Below are 15,042 nucleotides of genomic sequence, written 5' to 3'. Positions count from 1 at the left end.
GTAGGGGTGGGGGCAGGTCCAGGAGCAGGGGCGCAGGGGTGTGGGGTGGGGCCGGAGGGCAGGCTGGGATGCAGAGTGAGGTTGGGAACAGGAACAGGGGTGCAGAGTGAGGCTGGGGGCAAGAATGGGTGCAGGGTGGGGGTGCGGCCAGGAGCAGGAGTGCAGGGGTGAGGGGTGTTGCTGGGACCAGAAGAAGGGGTGAGGCCAGGAAAAGGGGTGCAGTAGACCAGGCTGGGGTGCAAGTGGACGGGGGGCAGGAGCAGAGTGGGGTCAGTGGCCACGATGGGTCCTCCCAGCGCTGCCTGGACACCCCCGGTCATGCTCATCCCATAGCTGCCCCCCTACCTCCTCATTCCCTGTTATCCCCCCTCACCGAAGACCCAGGGACTGGCCAGGGTCCTCTTGACCGGCCGCCCCCCTCCCCTGGCCTCTGTCCTCAGAGGAGGGGGGACGGGAGTGGTCGCCAGGACCCCTCGTCCCTGGGCTCCTGGGCAGACGCCACAGGCAGCTCCTGCTGTGCCCCGGCTGCGGCGGCCCCGCGGCTGTCCGGGCGCGAGGTTCCTGCCGCTTCGTCTCGGACCCTCGATGCCCGTGGTTCACTCCTTTGCTCCTGGGGGCGATGGCGTTGAACCACGCGTGCTCAGTGGCCCCTCCACTGGCACTGGGGACCATGGGCCCAGTGGGACCTCCCGCCAGGAAGTCCCAGCCGTGGTGGCCGCCAGCTGGCTCCCTTCTCTAGGGATCCTGGAGAAGCCCCTGGAGAAGAAATCCGGAAGGAACTACGGTCCACCAGGCACCAAGAAGCTGATCTACTTCATCGACGACATGAACATGCCCGAGGTGGACAAGTACGGGACCGTGGCCCCCCACACGCTCATCCGGCAGCACATGGACCACGGGCACTGGTAAGTGGGCGCTGGGGCGGGGTGGGGGCTGACAGGGAGGGTACAGGACCCAGATGCAGACAGCCAGGGCGGGGCCGCAGGCCCGGAGGGTGCATCAAGGCCCCCCCTTCATTCATCGACTAGGTCCTGGGCTGGCAGCTGTAGCCGAGGGCACCCCCAGAGGGAGGGGGACAGACAGGTCGTGCTGAGGGCCCATCTGGCAGAGGAGACGAAGAGGTGTGGTCCCAGAGGAGTCTACCGGCCGGGACAGAGACAGGCCTGGGGAGCCCGCCCTGCGGCTGAAAGCCGGAAGTGGAGTCACGACTGGCCGTGACACCAACTTTGGAGGGAGACCATCCCGGGTGGAGCAAATGCCATGTGCAAAGGCCCCGTGGTGGGTGGATGCATGGCACCTTCCGGGCCCAGTGTTCGTGGAGAGTGAGAGCCGGGGAGACGGTGCTCGCGGCAGCTGCAGCCGGACCTCAAACCCCGTGCTGGCCAGAGAGGAGGCTGCCTCCCACGGGCAGCGGAAAGCCGAGGGTGGTGTGTTTAAGTCTGTAGTCTGAGGTTAAGAGTGTCTTCACCTAAGTGTCCTGTAATGACCTGGCAAATGGCCCAGGCCCCACCTGGGGGTTTTGAGACCAAAGGAACCCAAGAACTCCCATCGGAGACCAGACTGTGGCTGCACGAGGGCCCCCGCTCACCGCCAAGACCTAGAGGCACAGAGGGGTTAGACTGCCTGCTCAAGGGCACGGCCTAACAAGGGCCAGAGCTGATGCCAAGCCCACACTCGTCCCCACTCCACAGCGCTGACTTGGGGAGCTCACGGGCACCAGGAAGCCAGGAGGACAGCAGTGAAGCAACGGCGTGTAATGTGGGGACGAAGTGCCAGGGACCGCTCCCTGGGGCGTGTGACAGAGCTGGGCCCGGGGGGGCTGCTCCAGGCAGGCCCCGGCTCCCGAGACGCGCGGCACAAACATGATAACAGCATTAGCAGAACGGGAACAAAGACTTACAGGATCTGACAGCCGACCGGTATCCCGAGCGCGCTGGGAAGTCCTATAAACCAACAAGAACCAAGCAATGACTCCTGGCGGAGAAAAATGCATAATGAGGGGGTTGGGGAGCCCCAACAGGCAGGAAGCACGTGAAAAATGCTTCTCTAACCCTTCAGCTCAGCCGAGTCCCTGGAAGTTTTATCAAGGAGATAGCCAGCCTATTTGAGAATCGCCGTCGTCATTTGTCATTCACAATCACAGTGACACGGGCCAGGCATCTATAACATAGGGTCTCTGCATGTTAGCACATTAGTCCTCAGACCCGGGGGTCCCGATGCTGCGAGACGGCAAGGCCGGAGCAGAAGCTCACATCTGCACGCAGCCACTCCGCTGCCTCTCGTTCCCAGATTTCCCTTGAGAACAGGAAGTGAAATCGGCCCGTTCACGCAGAAGCGATACTCCTGGACGTCTGGGGTCACCGTGCGCGCGAGGGATGATGGCGGGTGGCATGACTTTGTCCTGGTCTGCCTCGTGCAGGTACGACAGACAGAAGCTGACGCTGAAGGACATCCACAACTGTCAATACGTGGCTTGCATGAACCCCACGTCCGGATCCTTCACCATCGACCCCAGACTCCAGGTGGGCAGAAACCAGACTCCGTCCATCCCGCCGCCGCGGCTTTGAGGTTCCAGCATGAGCGCATCCTGTACGATATTTGGGACGGACTCCGCCATAAGCACAGTTAATTTGTCGTTTATCTGAAACTCAGATTTAGCAGGGTTCCCCGTATTTCGTCTGCATCCAGGCCGGACGTCAGTCTGAATTGTCTGAGCAGGTGGAGGCCTGAGCTAGAAAACCTGGCCTGGGCCCTGGGGCTCTCTCGCCTCTGCCAAAATTCTGCTTCAGAGCGTGAAGCGTCAGTTTGGCGGATTGAGAGATTTAAAACCGTATTTAATGGGGTTTTACCACATACGAGGCCCAAGGAGGAAAACTGTCCGTTCTGACCATNCCCCCCCTCCCCCCGCCCAGGCAGCCAGCCCGGCCGCCAGCCAGTCCCCAAGGGCGCCTGACCGGGGTCTGTGGCTTTTCCGGGCAGCGCCACTTCTGCGTGTTTGCCGTGAGCTTCCCGGGCCAGGAGGCCCTCACCACCATCTACAACACGATCCTGGCCCAGCACCTGGCCTTTCGCTCGGTCCCCATGGTGGTTCAGAGGATGAGCACCCAGCTGGTGGCCTCGGCCCTGGGTAAGCTGCCTCGCCACCCCCCTCGCCCCCATCAGTAAAGCCTACCGCTTTATGGGGCTGATGGCCTCTTCGTAGTTCCCCCTGGTAAATATTTTATTTATACTTTTCAATCAATATTTTTAAATGATGCTGTGTTGCAGCAGGAGGTATTATGAAATCCAGTGGCTGGAGGGGAGGGCAGGGGGTAGGAAATTCAGTGTACGAGAAACGATTTACACGTCAGTAGGACAGCAAACCTCCTCCCTTTTCAGCGGTGCAGAATTTCTGACTCAAACTGTCACTGCTTCACAGTCCATTTGCTTTAGAAACTATACCTGGAGCTCGGCACTTCCCCGAGGCCATTAAGAGCACCTAAGAATCGATGTATCTTTTTCCCGTAACAGCCCTGCATCAGAAAGTCACTGCAACATTTCTTCCCACGGCCATTAAATTTCACTATGTCTTCAACCTCAGGGACCTCTCCAATATCTTCCAGGTACTGCTCTTTAGCCCTCTTCTGGCCGAGTCCCTGGTCCATGGGCGCCCTCCCCCTCTGCGGCTCAGGAGAGAAAGCAAAGTGACCTGCTCGGGAGAGAAAGCGATGATGATGGGGACGGGGATGGGGGGATGGTGGTGATGGTGGTGATGGCGATGACAGAAAGGTGTTTTATTTATTGACTGTTTAGTCTGAGCCAGGCACTGGGTTTGGCCACATCCACCCCCATTTTCTCTCCCAAACTACACGTAACATGCTCCGATATCCCCATTTTACAGAAGGGTCGTCTACGACTCCAGGATGTTCTGACAGGCTCAGCTCAAAGGCCGTGCCCTCCAGAGGCGCTTCCTCGCCCCCGCGCTGCCTCACTGCCCCTGTTTATGTCCTCGATAGCACACATCACAGCGTGTCATTACCTTGCTATTTTGATGGCCTGGTTGCATCTCCCACTAGAATGCGGACTCCGTGCAAGCAGGGCCTATCTGGGCTGGGACCCCGGAGCCCTAGAGGGGCCTGGAATATGGCAGACTCTGGATAAGAACCTGCCAAACGTGCCCAGGGCACTTGGTCAATAAATGGCTGAGCCAGGACCGGCCACGGGCAGGCCGGCCACGGGTCTGGCTCCTCTGTGGCCTTTGATAGTCTGGTTCCCCCTCGCGGTCAGACTCCTTCGTCCCTCCTCCACCAGCCATCCCATTAGACAGTGAAGGCACTGGCCCTGTCTATGGAGAACTCCCCCCCCACCTCTCCCCATGACACCCCTCCGGCGTCCAGGATTCACACGGCCTTGGCCAGCACTGGCTTCCCTGGCTTGACACATCACTGCCTGGGGAGGTGACCACTCTCGCGTCAGCTGTGCTCAGCCCTGGCTGCCCCTCCCGGGGCTGCTATCGATGCTGACCGTCCCGCGTCTGGGGCAGGGACTCTTATTCTCCACAGCGGAGATCCTGAGGGTGCCGCTTGACCTCGTCCGCCTCTGGCTGCACGAGGCCGAAAGGGTGTACGGCGACAAAATGGTGGACGGGAAAGACCAGGAAACGTTGCGCAGAGTCACCATCGCTTCCACCAAGAAATTCTTTGACGTAAGTCGAGCCACCGAGTCCCGCTGACGGGCGGGGCCGGTGATAAGGGGCGCCCTCTCGGAAGGGCCCTCCCTGAGCAGGTGAAGGACCACCCCGGGTCCCTGGAAATGACTCTGTCGCACGAGCGTGTGTCTGGGAGAAGGGACTGGCTCCTCAGGAGGTCGGGATGGGACGACCTCCCTCCATCCACTTGGGGCAGAGAAAGGCCTGCCGGGGTCATTGTGCTCTGCTCAGAGGTCCTAGGCTTTCTTGGAAGGTTCGTTTCCTCTTCCTGAAGGTGAGGGGCGATCGGGGCGTCCTCCCAGGGCCGCCGGTTGGCGGGGCCCCAGCAGGAGCGGCTTGGGCCCCGAAGACCCGGCCCGCCATCTTGGGGCCGCTGCGGCAAGCGGTGCGACGCCATGACCCGTGTGCCCGTGGGGGACAATAGAAGTGCCCTCCCTCTTACTTCTAGGATCTCAGCGAAGAGCTCCTGTTCGCCAAGCCAAATATCTTCTGCCACTTCTCTCACGGGATCGGCGAGCCCAAATACCTCGCGGTCACCGACATGGCTCACCTGCACAAGCTCCTGGCTGACGTCCTAGACAGTTACAACGAGGTCAACGCGGTCATGAACTTGGTGAGTGGTGTTCAAGCCGCCGGCGCAGGCAGGGGGCCGGGAGACCCCGGGTGGTCCCGTCCTGTCTGGTTACGCACATCACGTCGGGGGCGCCCTGGGGCTGCGTGACTCCCCGCAAAGGCCGCCCGGGCTCCCAGGAGAGCCCGGGCCGTGGACAGAGCGGAGTCCGCGCCCTGGGGATGCCGAGCAGGCTCTCTGGTGTCGGCAGGTGCTGTTCGAAGACGCGGTGGCTCACATCTGCAGGATCAACCGCATCCTGGAGTCGCCCCGCGGGAACGCCCTGCTGGTGGGTGTGGGCGGCAGCGGCAAGCAGAGCCTCTCTCGCCTGGCCGCCTACATCAGCGCGCTGGACGTGTTCCAGATCACCCTCAAGAAGGGCTACGGGATCCCAGACCTCAAGGTGAGGCGTGGCCCCCGGGGAGAGGGGGAGGGCGGCAGAGAAGACTGACTGCACTCACGGCTGCAGGAGGCCGCGCGGCGCCCAGAGAGGCGAATGTCAGTGCAGGGTCCTCGTTGCCGTCGGAAGTCAGGGCCGGGTCGCGTCCCGCCGGCGGGCGCCCACGCCCCCGCAGCAAGGGCGAGAGGCCGAGCGCGTCTCCGGTCCCGCCGGGTGGGAGTCTGTGACGTCAGCACAGTGGCTCTGGCCCCTGGTCACCTAGCTGTGCTGTGTCGTTCGCAGGCCACCAGGTTAAATGATTCACTTACTAGGTATCTAGCTACCAACTTGGATTCCGGAGGGCCGCTCGCTGAATTAATCAAATAAACATCAGCGTAAGCAGGTCTCCCGTCCCCTAGACGTGCCGCCACGGCTTTCTATTGATTTCTTTTTCCTGAAAATGTGCTCCTGTCAGGAAACTGTATGCTCCTCAGACGTGATTCGTCCAGAGCAAATCACCATCCTGCTTCAGATCAGAACTGGAATTGGTCCGGCCGCATTACAGGGGGCACATCTCTCTCTGCGTGGGCGCGGGGGGCCGCTTCTGCGGGATGGGATGGGGGCCGGACCCAGCGGGGACCCTCCCCACGGCACGGGCCCCGAGGACCCAGAGGGTTATCAGTGGGCAGCTTTAGCGGGGTGACCTGGAGCCCTGCCGGGGCACAGCGCCCTGGGGGGCTCCGTGGGAGGAGGCGGTCTGTTGGCAGAGGCCCTGGGAAGGACGGTGGGAACGGGGCGCTAATTCTCACCCCCGCCAGGCGTGCCAGGCTCTGCCAGGTGGGCTCTGCCAGGGACCACAGCCTCTGAACAAGCATCTGGCTTCCGGCTGTCATTGTCCCCAGTGGATTCTCCTCTTTCCATCAAGGACTAGTCAGTGTTTTCTTAAGCCCCGGCATTAAGGGCAAGGTCTTCCTACGGGGCCCCCCAGACACTGCCACCAGAACTGGATTGGCTCTCAGCTTAGCCGGCCCAGTTAGTTCACACTGATGCCCCAGGCGCTCCACGCCATTTGGGACCCTCGCATCTGAGCTGTCTCATTTCACTGGGCTTTCTCCGCTGAAAAGCTTTCTAATCTATCAACCAAATTGTACTGGTTTATTTATGTGTTTAATGTTTTATTTATTTTTAAGAGAGAGAGAGACAGAGCATGAGCAGGGGAGGGGCAGAGAGAGAGGGGGAGACACAGGATCCCAAGTAGGCTCCAGGCTCCAAGCTGTCAGCACAGAGCCCGACACGGGGCTCGAACCCAGCGAACCGTGAGATCGTGACCTGAGCCGAAGTCAGACGCTTGACCAACTGAGCCGCCCAGGTGCCCTAAATGCCGGTTTATTTTTATGATTGCCCCCCAGTCTTTGTCTCTGTGCGGATTTAGTCCCTGGCACCTCACTTCAGGGCCAGTTGTGAGCGTTGAGTGTGAACAGTGTTCCCACAGCCGTCAGCTGCAGAGCCCTGAGGGCTGTGTCCCCAGCGCCAGCTGCGAGCCAGCTCGTGCTCACCGTTCCCGATCGTATTTGTTAAGCAGCTGCCGTGTGTTCAGAAGGAGCGAGGAGACACAATGGGCTGACAGGGCTGGCGTCCTGACGTTGTTATACAGTCCGTACCATACCCTCTGGCTGCCCCCTGGAGGTTAGAGATGCGGCTGGAAAGGGCTCAGGAATGGCCCCCGAGGGACACTGTGGAAAATCCTGGACTTGGTCCCCAGAAAACGAGATGCCATCAAGTGTTGAGAGAGCCACGGCCTGGGAGGGTCGCAGAACAGAGTGGAGGGTGGTTTGAGGACCCCAGAGAGTGCCGTGGGGGGAGCGGTGGGGAAGGCACAGGAGAAAGCCTAATGTCCCACAGTGGGTGGGACCGGGGAATGTAGGGAGGGGTACGTGGGCGTCTGAGGAACTTGGGGGAGAGGAAGGACGTGGGGGGCACTGGGAGGTGGGGCCCCAGGACAGGACGGGCAGCCTAACAGGGCGGTGAGGGACGGGCAAGAGAGAGCACGCAGGGCCATTCACACGAGGGCAGGTGTAGCCCAAGGGCCAGAAGCGGCCGAGCTGCACGCNAAGGAGGGGACCGCCTCCCTTCCCGCCAACGCCCCGCCAGCCTGCGCCTCTGCCCCTGCCCCACCTGCCGCCCCTCCTCTTCTAAGCTCAGAAACTCCCCCGCTTTTGTTCTACGTTGTCAAAACTGTGGAATTCGGGGCTTGCTCTCAACCGCAGTCCCCTCCAGCTAAGGACCTGGGTGGCCGTTCCCTCGCATAGACGCGGGGAGCGGGCCGCCACCAGAGGGCAGCACTGAGCCACGGGGGGGGTTGCCTCCAACTGGCCTATTTTAAAGCCTTTTAAGCGATTACACAGGCCTGTCGGTCTTACGGGAAAATTAGACATTACAGACGCAAAGCGTCAAACCCTGCGACGTCACGTTAACGCTTGGACGACAGCGACAGATGTCTTGAGCGCATGTTTACGTCTCACGTGCGTCAGCCAGCACGTTCTTTGAGAAATCGAGGTATTCGTACCGCTCTGAGACGGGCTTCTGTTTTTTTCTCCTTTTTACTCGTCTCCTTCGTTTATGCTTCCAGAACGAGCAGACAGTCGTTTTGTGGAGCTGCTGCTTTAAATCCTCGCAGGGACGGGAGAGGCGTGACGCTGAGTGTAGGGGTGGCTCTGAGCGGTGTCCTGGCACCGAGCTCCAGGCCTGAGCCCGCGGTGCATTTACTGAGGCCCTCCTGAGGGTCTCTATTTAAGGGGGTTTTCCCCCCTTTAATCTTTTCTTGGTAGTAAGCGGTCACCGTGCGGCTCAGCCGCATTGGTTCATGACCAATGTCTGCAGATCCGCATCTTCCCCTGACCCCCCACCCCCCCGCCCCGGCATCCTGCCTGTGTGAGTGTGAGCCTGGAGGGACTGTCGCTGGGGGCTGCTCCTTGCACTCGGCGTCACGCCCTCCGGTGCATCCGTGCTACAGCGGCGTCAGCCGGTGCCGGGACGTCCTTCCCGTTAAAGCCTGAAAACGATTCCGTCATACGGAGAGACCGCACTCTATCCGTCTGTCCACTTGAGCCGCTTCTGCCCGCGCGGCTGCCGCGAGCACGGCTGCCCTCCGCCCGAGGCCTGGGGTGCCCTTTGTCCAGACCCCGCACGCGGCTGGCGGGGCTGACGCCCGGGCGTCCCTCCCCGGTGGTTGCGGAGGATGCGTCAGCGCCCGCGACCGACCCTCAGCGTGCCTCCCTCGTGTCCAGGTTGACCTGGCAGCGCAGTACATAAAGTCGGCTGTGAAGAACGTCCCCTCGGTGTTCCTGATGACAGACTCCCAGGTGGCCGAGGAGCAGTTCCTGGTGCTGATCAACGACCTGCTGGCGTCGGGGGAGGTCCCCGGGCTGTTCGTGGAAGACGAGCTGGAGAACATCATCTCCTCCATGCGGCCGCAAGTGAAGTCCCTCGGCCTGAACGACACGCGGGAAACATGCTGGAAGTTCTTCATTGAAAAAGTGCGCAGGCAGCTTAAGGTACGAGCTCGCGTCTTCGCAGCATCCCGGGGCCCAGCGCGGGGCTCGTGAGCCGACAGAGGGGGCTCGTGGCCAAAAGAAGGGTGTCCTACCTGACGCACACACGAGTATTAATGGACGAGGAGGCGCACCTTGACCTTTCAACGGTCCTTAGGGAAGCTGGGCTGAGCTACCCCATCAGACTGAGGGCACTTTGGGTCCTTTTCTCCCTTCCGTCAGCATCCAATAAGGGGCAGCTGCCCCCTGACCAGACGGTCGGTGCTGCCCTTTGGGAAGGTGCAACCCCGTAGCTCTTCCATCCTCTGCCCGACTCCATGCAAATAAAGCACGTTCCCTCTGTGTCTTCCCCGTCTGGGTTGCACAGTCTGACCGGTGGACATTGTTTGGGGGCCGAAGGAGCCCCTGATGGATGCTCCCCGTGCCTGGCTCCTTCCCCAGTGAGCCCGCCTGCTACCCCCGTGGAAGGAGAATGAGGAGGGGCCCGCAGGGCTGAGGCTGTTCCCAGTCCAACAAAAGGAACCCCCAAGGCCTGTTTGCATAGCACCTATGAAAAGCCAGGGTCCCAGGGAGTCCCGGACTGTCTGGGGATCAGTCACCATCTCGGGGGCTGGAGGAGGCTCTGTGTCCCTGGGAAACGGCCCCGCTAAGATCATCGCTCCCTGTGCTCGGGCCTTAGCTGCCCGGCGTGGATGCTCGTTCCCCACTCCGTCCTTCATCTGGCCTTTCCCTCCCCACTTCACGGGGGCCGTGACAGAGGCTGGGGGCTGACCTGTGCCCTGCTCCATCTCTAACGAGAGGCGTGAGGTCAGCTGGGCTGCAAACCGGGAGCCCCGGGTGCGCTCCAGAACGGGCGACACGGAGAGCTCTCCTTCTGAGGGAGCTTTCTGCTGGAGCAGCAGGTCCTGGTGCCCGCACCTCTGTGACCCGTGAGCTGCCCCCCTGTGTCCCGCATCTAGGTGATCCTGTGTTTCTCTCCCGTGGGCTCCGTCCTGCGTGTGCGGGCAAGAAAATTCCCTGCCGTCGTCAACTGCACGGCCATCAACTGGTTCCACGAGTGGCCGGAAGATGCCCTGGTGTCCGTGAGCGCCCGCTTCCTCGAGGAGACGGAGGGCATTGAGGTGAGTCACTGGGCGTGGCCCCCTCTGCCGGGGCTCACGGCGCCCGGAGGGTCTGCCAGCAGGCAGGTGAGGACCGGCCTCGGTGCAAAAATTTAAGAGGGGGGCGGCGGGGAGGAAGTGACCTCAAGCGGTCAAGATTGGTGACGTCTTAACGCAGTGCTTTTCAAAATCCGAATTAATGCCAAATAATTCACCAGGAACAAACAGCAAAGCTGTAAACGACGAGAAGGAGCCGGTTGTTGGTTTCATGCCCTGCGTTGCCACGTCCGTGAGGACGCTCGTTTCTGCCAGCTCGGAGCGCCGGGGCAGGAGGGCTGACGCTGGGGCACAGACAGCCAGGGCGGCTCAGGCCTTAACCGCGGCGCCTGGTCAGGCTGCCTGGGGTGCCCGCGTCCACTCGGTCAAGCACCCTTGCCCTCGGCCCGTCCCGGGCCCCAGCGTGGCTGTGCCCCCTCCTCTTTGCCCCGCCCCCTGTCTTCTACAGCCCAGAGCAGCTGCAAGGGGACCTCAGTCTGCTTGTCTTTTGCATGGCGTTTCTTTCACTGAAAGACGGCGCCCACTTTCACTGTTTGAGCGAATTACCGGCCTAGAAATGGCCCCTAGACTCTGACCCAGCTGGTGGGAGAGATGAGAAGCCCTAGAATAAATCACACTCGGTTATCATGTCTTGTTTTGTTTTGGACACAAGTTCAGTTAGCAAGTGCAGTACGACAAATCTGAAAGTCATGGGCCTGGTGGGGACGCAGGTAAAGTCCCTGCTGATCATTGTATGCAGAGCGTTCATTGCGGGGACAGGCCCTTCCCATGCTTCATCGGGGCACAGATGTGGGTTTCCAGCCCCCAAGACAGGGGAATGGATCCGTGGTTGGCACCAGCGAGGGCCGCAGGGCAGATGCGGGAGAAGCACCTGCTGGCGGGAGCATGTTTCCAAATTAACTTGAATCACCGTTGGTATCACTTGGACAATCCCTGGGACAAGGCGCCCGGGCAGCTGGGTGGCGGTGGCAGCCGTGACGCTGGCGTGGGAAGCAGGACCCAGCAGGGGAAGTGCATGATAAAAGGCTACCGGATCGCCCGGGTCACTCACACATACTGTCAGGCCTGGGTGCGAGTCGGAGAAAGAGAATCGCGGTAGTAAAGCCATGCTGTGTCCCCGGCGCTGAGCCAGACCCTTGGTGGTATGAGGCCACCAGCGCCCAGGACAGCCTGCGCAGGTATCGCTGTCTTGAGCCTCAAGCAGGTTCAACGGCTGAAGCTGAGAGGGGAACGCATCTCATCCGGGGTCCCGGTGAAGAAGGGAAGACCCCCGCCCCCACCGCGTGCATAATCACCGTGGCCGCCGGCCCCCACGTCTCCCCAGGGGCTCCTCCAGGGGCCCCCACAGGAGCGGGGTCCCTCCTGCTGGGGAGCCAACGGCCTGTCCTGCCTTTGCAGGGAGAAGTCAAGGCCTCCATCAGCCTCTTCATGTCCTACGTGCACACGACGGTCAATGAAATGTCCAGACTGTACCTGGCCACCGAGAGGCGCTATAACTACACCACCCCCAAAACCTTCCTGGAGCAGATCAAACTTTACCAGAACCTGCTGGCCAGGAAGAGAACGGAGCTGGTGGCCAAGATCGAGAGACTGGAGAACGGCCTGCTGAAGCTGCAGAGCACCGCGTCCCAGGTAGGGAAGAGCCCCCGCCCCAAGTAGGAGGAACGGGATTCCCGCCTTGCAGACACTTCCTCTCACGCCAGAAAGGATGTGTGGGTTTTAACATGAAGAAAGGGGGTTCAAAATGCTTTTGCGATGCTGAAGTTCCGTTGGGGGCTCTGCGGCGGCCCGAGCCGGGCGGGATTTGTGCGTCCACGACGACGCATCTATTTCCGCTGTGATGCCCGGGCGGAAGGGCTTTTGCCACCTCCGTTCCACACCGTGCTGATGCTCTGTGAGTTTCCGACCTCCCTAGTGCACCCCGGCCCCTTTACCTTCACCGCCCGCTGTTGGGGCCCCCGGGGAAGCCGGGAGAGCAGCCCCCACTTCCCGGCCGAGGCGAGAACCGCACAGCTGGGGCAGCCGGGCCTCTGCCCCCGAGGGAGGCTGAGCCCGCCCTGCGAGAGCCACAGGCAGCGCGGCATGGGTCAGGGCCAGCCCTGTGGGGGCGCAGATAAGGTGTCCCAGGACAGAGCTTGGAGGGGCCGAGCAGGACTCCCCAAGGGAACGGGGAGGAGCCCAGCCAAGCCGACTGCTGCTTTTTCCCCAGATGAGCCTTCCAGACGTGGTCCTGTCAGAGCGACTGCGGCCACCCTATCAGTTACACCCCCCACGCCCCCTCCTGCCTGCGTGTCATGGTCGGGGGCCCAAGCTCGCCCATCTCTTGGCATCTCCTTCCCCAGGTGGATGATCTAAAAGCCAAGCTGGCGATCCAGGAGGCTGAGCTCAAGCAGAAAAACGAGAATGCCGACAAGCTGATCCACGTGGTGGGCGTGGAAACCGAGAAAGTCAGCAAAGAGAAAGCCATTGCCGACGAGGAGGAGGTCAAGGTGGAGGTCATCAATAAGGTGGGTAGACGCGCGTGGCCTCCGTGGGCTGTGGCTTTGCCGGGTCAGGCCCCCCACGGGCCCAGGCAGAGGCTGGGAGGGTTCCCATACCTGCAGAAACTCAGAGGAGGGCCGTCCGCTCCTGGAGCCGTGGTGGCTTTCCCAGGAGCCGGTGAGACATGCAGATTCTCGGGGCCTAGCCCTGCTCTGCTGAATCGGGTCTGCATTTTAACAAGATGCCCGTGACCTGTGGGCACACTGAGGTTTGAGAAGCCCCCCCCCCGCTCGGATGGGGGGCCTGGTCCTCAGACTCCGCACTGGGAGCTCCCTACAGGTGGCGAGGTCACTGGCCTGGGGGAGCTCCTGACTGAAGGGGTTTCTCCTCACCCCCCCTGCCTGCCTCTGATGCCTCCAGTCGTGTGGCCGCTGTGGTGTTCACATGAGGGGTAGCCCAGTAATCGTCCACTATCCCTTGAGATGGGGGCAGGGGAGCAGGTTGTTTCTGGGAGGAGGGGCCTGACAGTGGCCACCAGGTGCTGGCACAGCTGAGCCAGGGTGGGGGGTGGCCAGAGTGGCACAGCCCCAACCCTCTAAGGCCTCTGAGGCCCAGGGTGGTCAGCAATGTGCCCGGGGTCTCGAAACTATCAGGTGGCATAGACCTGATCCGGAGCCCACACCCACACCCCAAACTCTGTGACCCACCGTCTGATGCCATGTGCGGCTATTACTGTCCGGGCACCCGCCGCTCTCCAACCCGAGTCAGGAGTGCTCCCCGGGGAGGAGGCCCCGGTGCTGCCCCCCGGTCAGCCCGCCCAGGCGGCGCCTTCACACCAAGAGACCTGGGCCACCAGGAGCCCACGCCGCTGGCTCTGAGGCCGTACAGTCTCTCGGTGCCAGTGTGCGACTTCTCCAGGATGGGACGGTTCGGAGGTCTAGCTCGCCCTCCCCGTAAGAAAGTGAGAACGTGTCCGCGCACGTGCGCTCCCGGGTCGGGAAGAACCCCTCTGGGTCTCTGGGTGCCGAGCACAGAGGCCTACAGCCGCGTGGTGTCCATCAGGAAGGGACAGCATCAGCACGGAGGAGGGAGGACAGAGGGGGAGCAGCTCTGGGCAAAGCACCCTGTGGAGAGTCCATCCCACCCCCGGCTTTAAGGACAGCGTGGGGCATGACAAGAACAGGCGGGCTGACCCGGGGGCTTCCTCCCCGGAGCACCCCTGAGGGGGCTGCTTCTGGATGCAGGGGTTGGAGACGGCAGGTGCCGGACATTAGCCGCTGTCAGTCCTGGAAGTGGGGGCCACTCCGGAACCCCAAGTCTGCCACCGCCCAGCATGGCTCATTCCAGCCTGAGTATTGCAGGGCAGGGGGGCAGGGAGGAGAAAGGCGGGCTCCAGGCGGTGACCTGTGACCTGCGCCCAGGGCGTGAAGGGGAGCGCAGAGCGGTGTAGCCGCCATGAGAAGCACCCTCCTCACTTCCGTCCATGCTCCCTCGCTGCTGCCCAGCGCTACACGTACACACGTGTGCATGCACACTCATGCATTCACACACACACACTCCCACACGCAGCTCCCACTGCCTGCACTGATCTTTCCCATGTGGCTCCCTTCCAGAATGTCACCGAGAAACAAAAGGCGTGTGAAACGGACCTGGCCAAGGCAGAGCCGGCCCTGCTGGCTGCACAGGAAGCTCTCGACACCCTGAACAAGGTACAGGACGAGGGGAGGAGACTGGTGCGTGTGCAAGCGGCCGCCAGCTTGGGGCAGCCTCCTGGGGTCGTCCAGGGGCCCACGGGGCCCTTCCAGATGCTCCCCGTCTGTTGTTCTCAGAACAACCTGACCGAGCTGAAGTCCTTCGGGTCGCCCCCGGACGCCGTGGTCAACGTCACGGCCGCCGTCATGATCCTGACCGCGCCGGGCGGCAAGATTCCCAAAGACAAGAGCTGGAAAGCGGCGAAGATCATGATGGGCAAGGTGGACACCTTCCTGGACTCCTTGAAGAAGTTCGACAAGGAGCACATCCCAGAGGCCTGCCTGAAAGCGTTCAAGTGAGTCAAGCGTGGCCGCCGCTGGGCTCAACACAGCAGGCCCGGGGTCCCCGGGGCCTCTCCAGCCCGTGCTCGCTGGGGTGGGGGCGGGCATCAGGCCGTGTGCAGCCACGTGGAGCCCCAGAGCCGG

At 61.9% G+C, this 15,042-nt stretch overlaps 1 protein-coding gene across 1 annotated transcript in view; it reads left to right on the top strand.

Moving 5' to 3' along the window:
* DNAH17 (dynein axonemal heavy chain 17) overlaps positions 1–15,042 on the top strand; it is a 95,911-nt gene that overhangs the window by 60,123 nt on the left and 20,746 nt on the right. The window contains exons 46-58 of the mRNA XM_077756334.1: positions 740–905; positions 2,420–2,522; positions 2,980–3,127; positions 3,511–3,602; positions 4,523–4,684; positions 5,136–5,300; positions 5,509–5,700; positions 8,964–9,230; positions 10,187–10,348; positions 11,783–12,016; positions 12,727–12,891; positions 14,479–14,574; positions 14,695–14,912. Coding sequence (XP_077612460.1) covers positions 740–905; positions 2,420–2,522; positions 2,980–3,127; positions 3,511–3,602; positions 4,523–4,684; positions 5,136–5,300; positions 5,509–5,700; positions 8,964–9,230; positions 10,187–10,348; positions 11,783–12,016; positions 12,727–12,891; positions 14,479–14,574; positions 14,695–14,912 — 2,170 coding nt within the window. The remainder of the gene's footprint in view (positions 1–739; positions 906–2,419; positions 2,523–2,979; positions 3,128–3,510; positions 3,603–4,522; positions 4,685–5,135; positions 5,301–5,508; positions 5,701–8,963; positions 9,231–10,186; positions 10,349–11,782; positions 12,017–12,726; positions 12,892–14,478; positions 14,575–14,694; positions 14,913–15,042) is intronic.

The sequence above is a fragment of the Crocuta crocuta genome, unplaced genomic scaffold, assembly GCF_008692635.1.
Source record: "Crocuta crocuta isolate KB4526 unplaced genomic scaffold, BGI_CrCroc_1.0 scaffold50, whole genome shotgun sequence".
NCBI classification, from domain to species: domain Eukaryota; kingdom Metazoa; phylum Chordata; class Mammalia; order Carnivora; family Hyaenidae; genus Crocuta; species Crocuta crocuta.
This window is presented reverse-complemented; position numbering and strand designations above follow the sequence as displayed.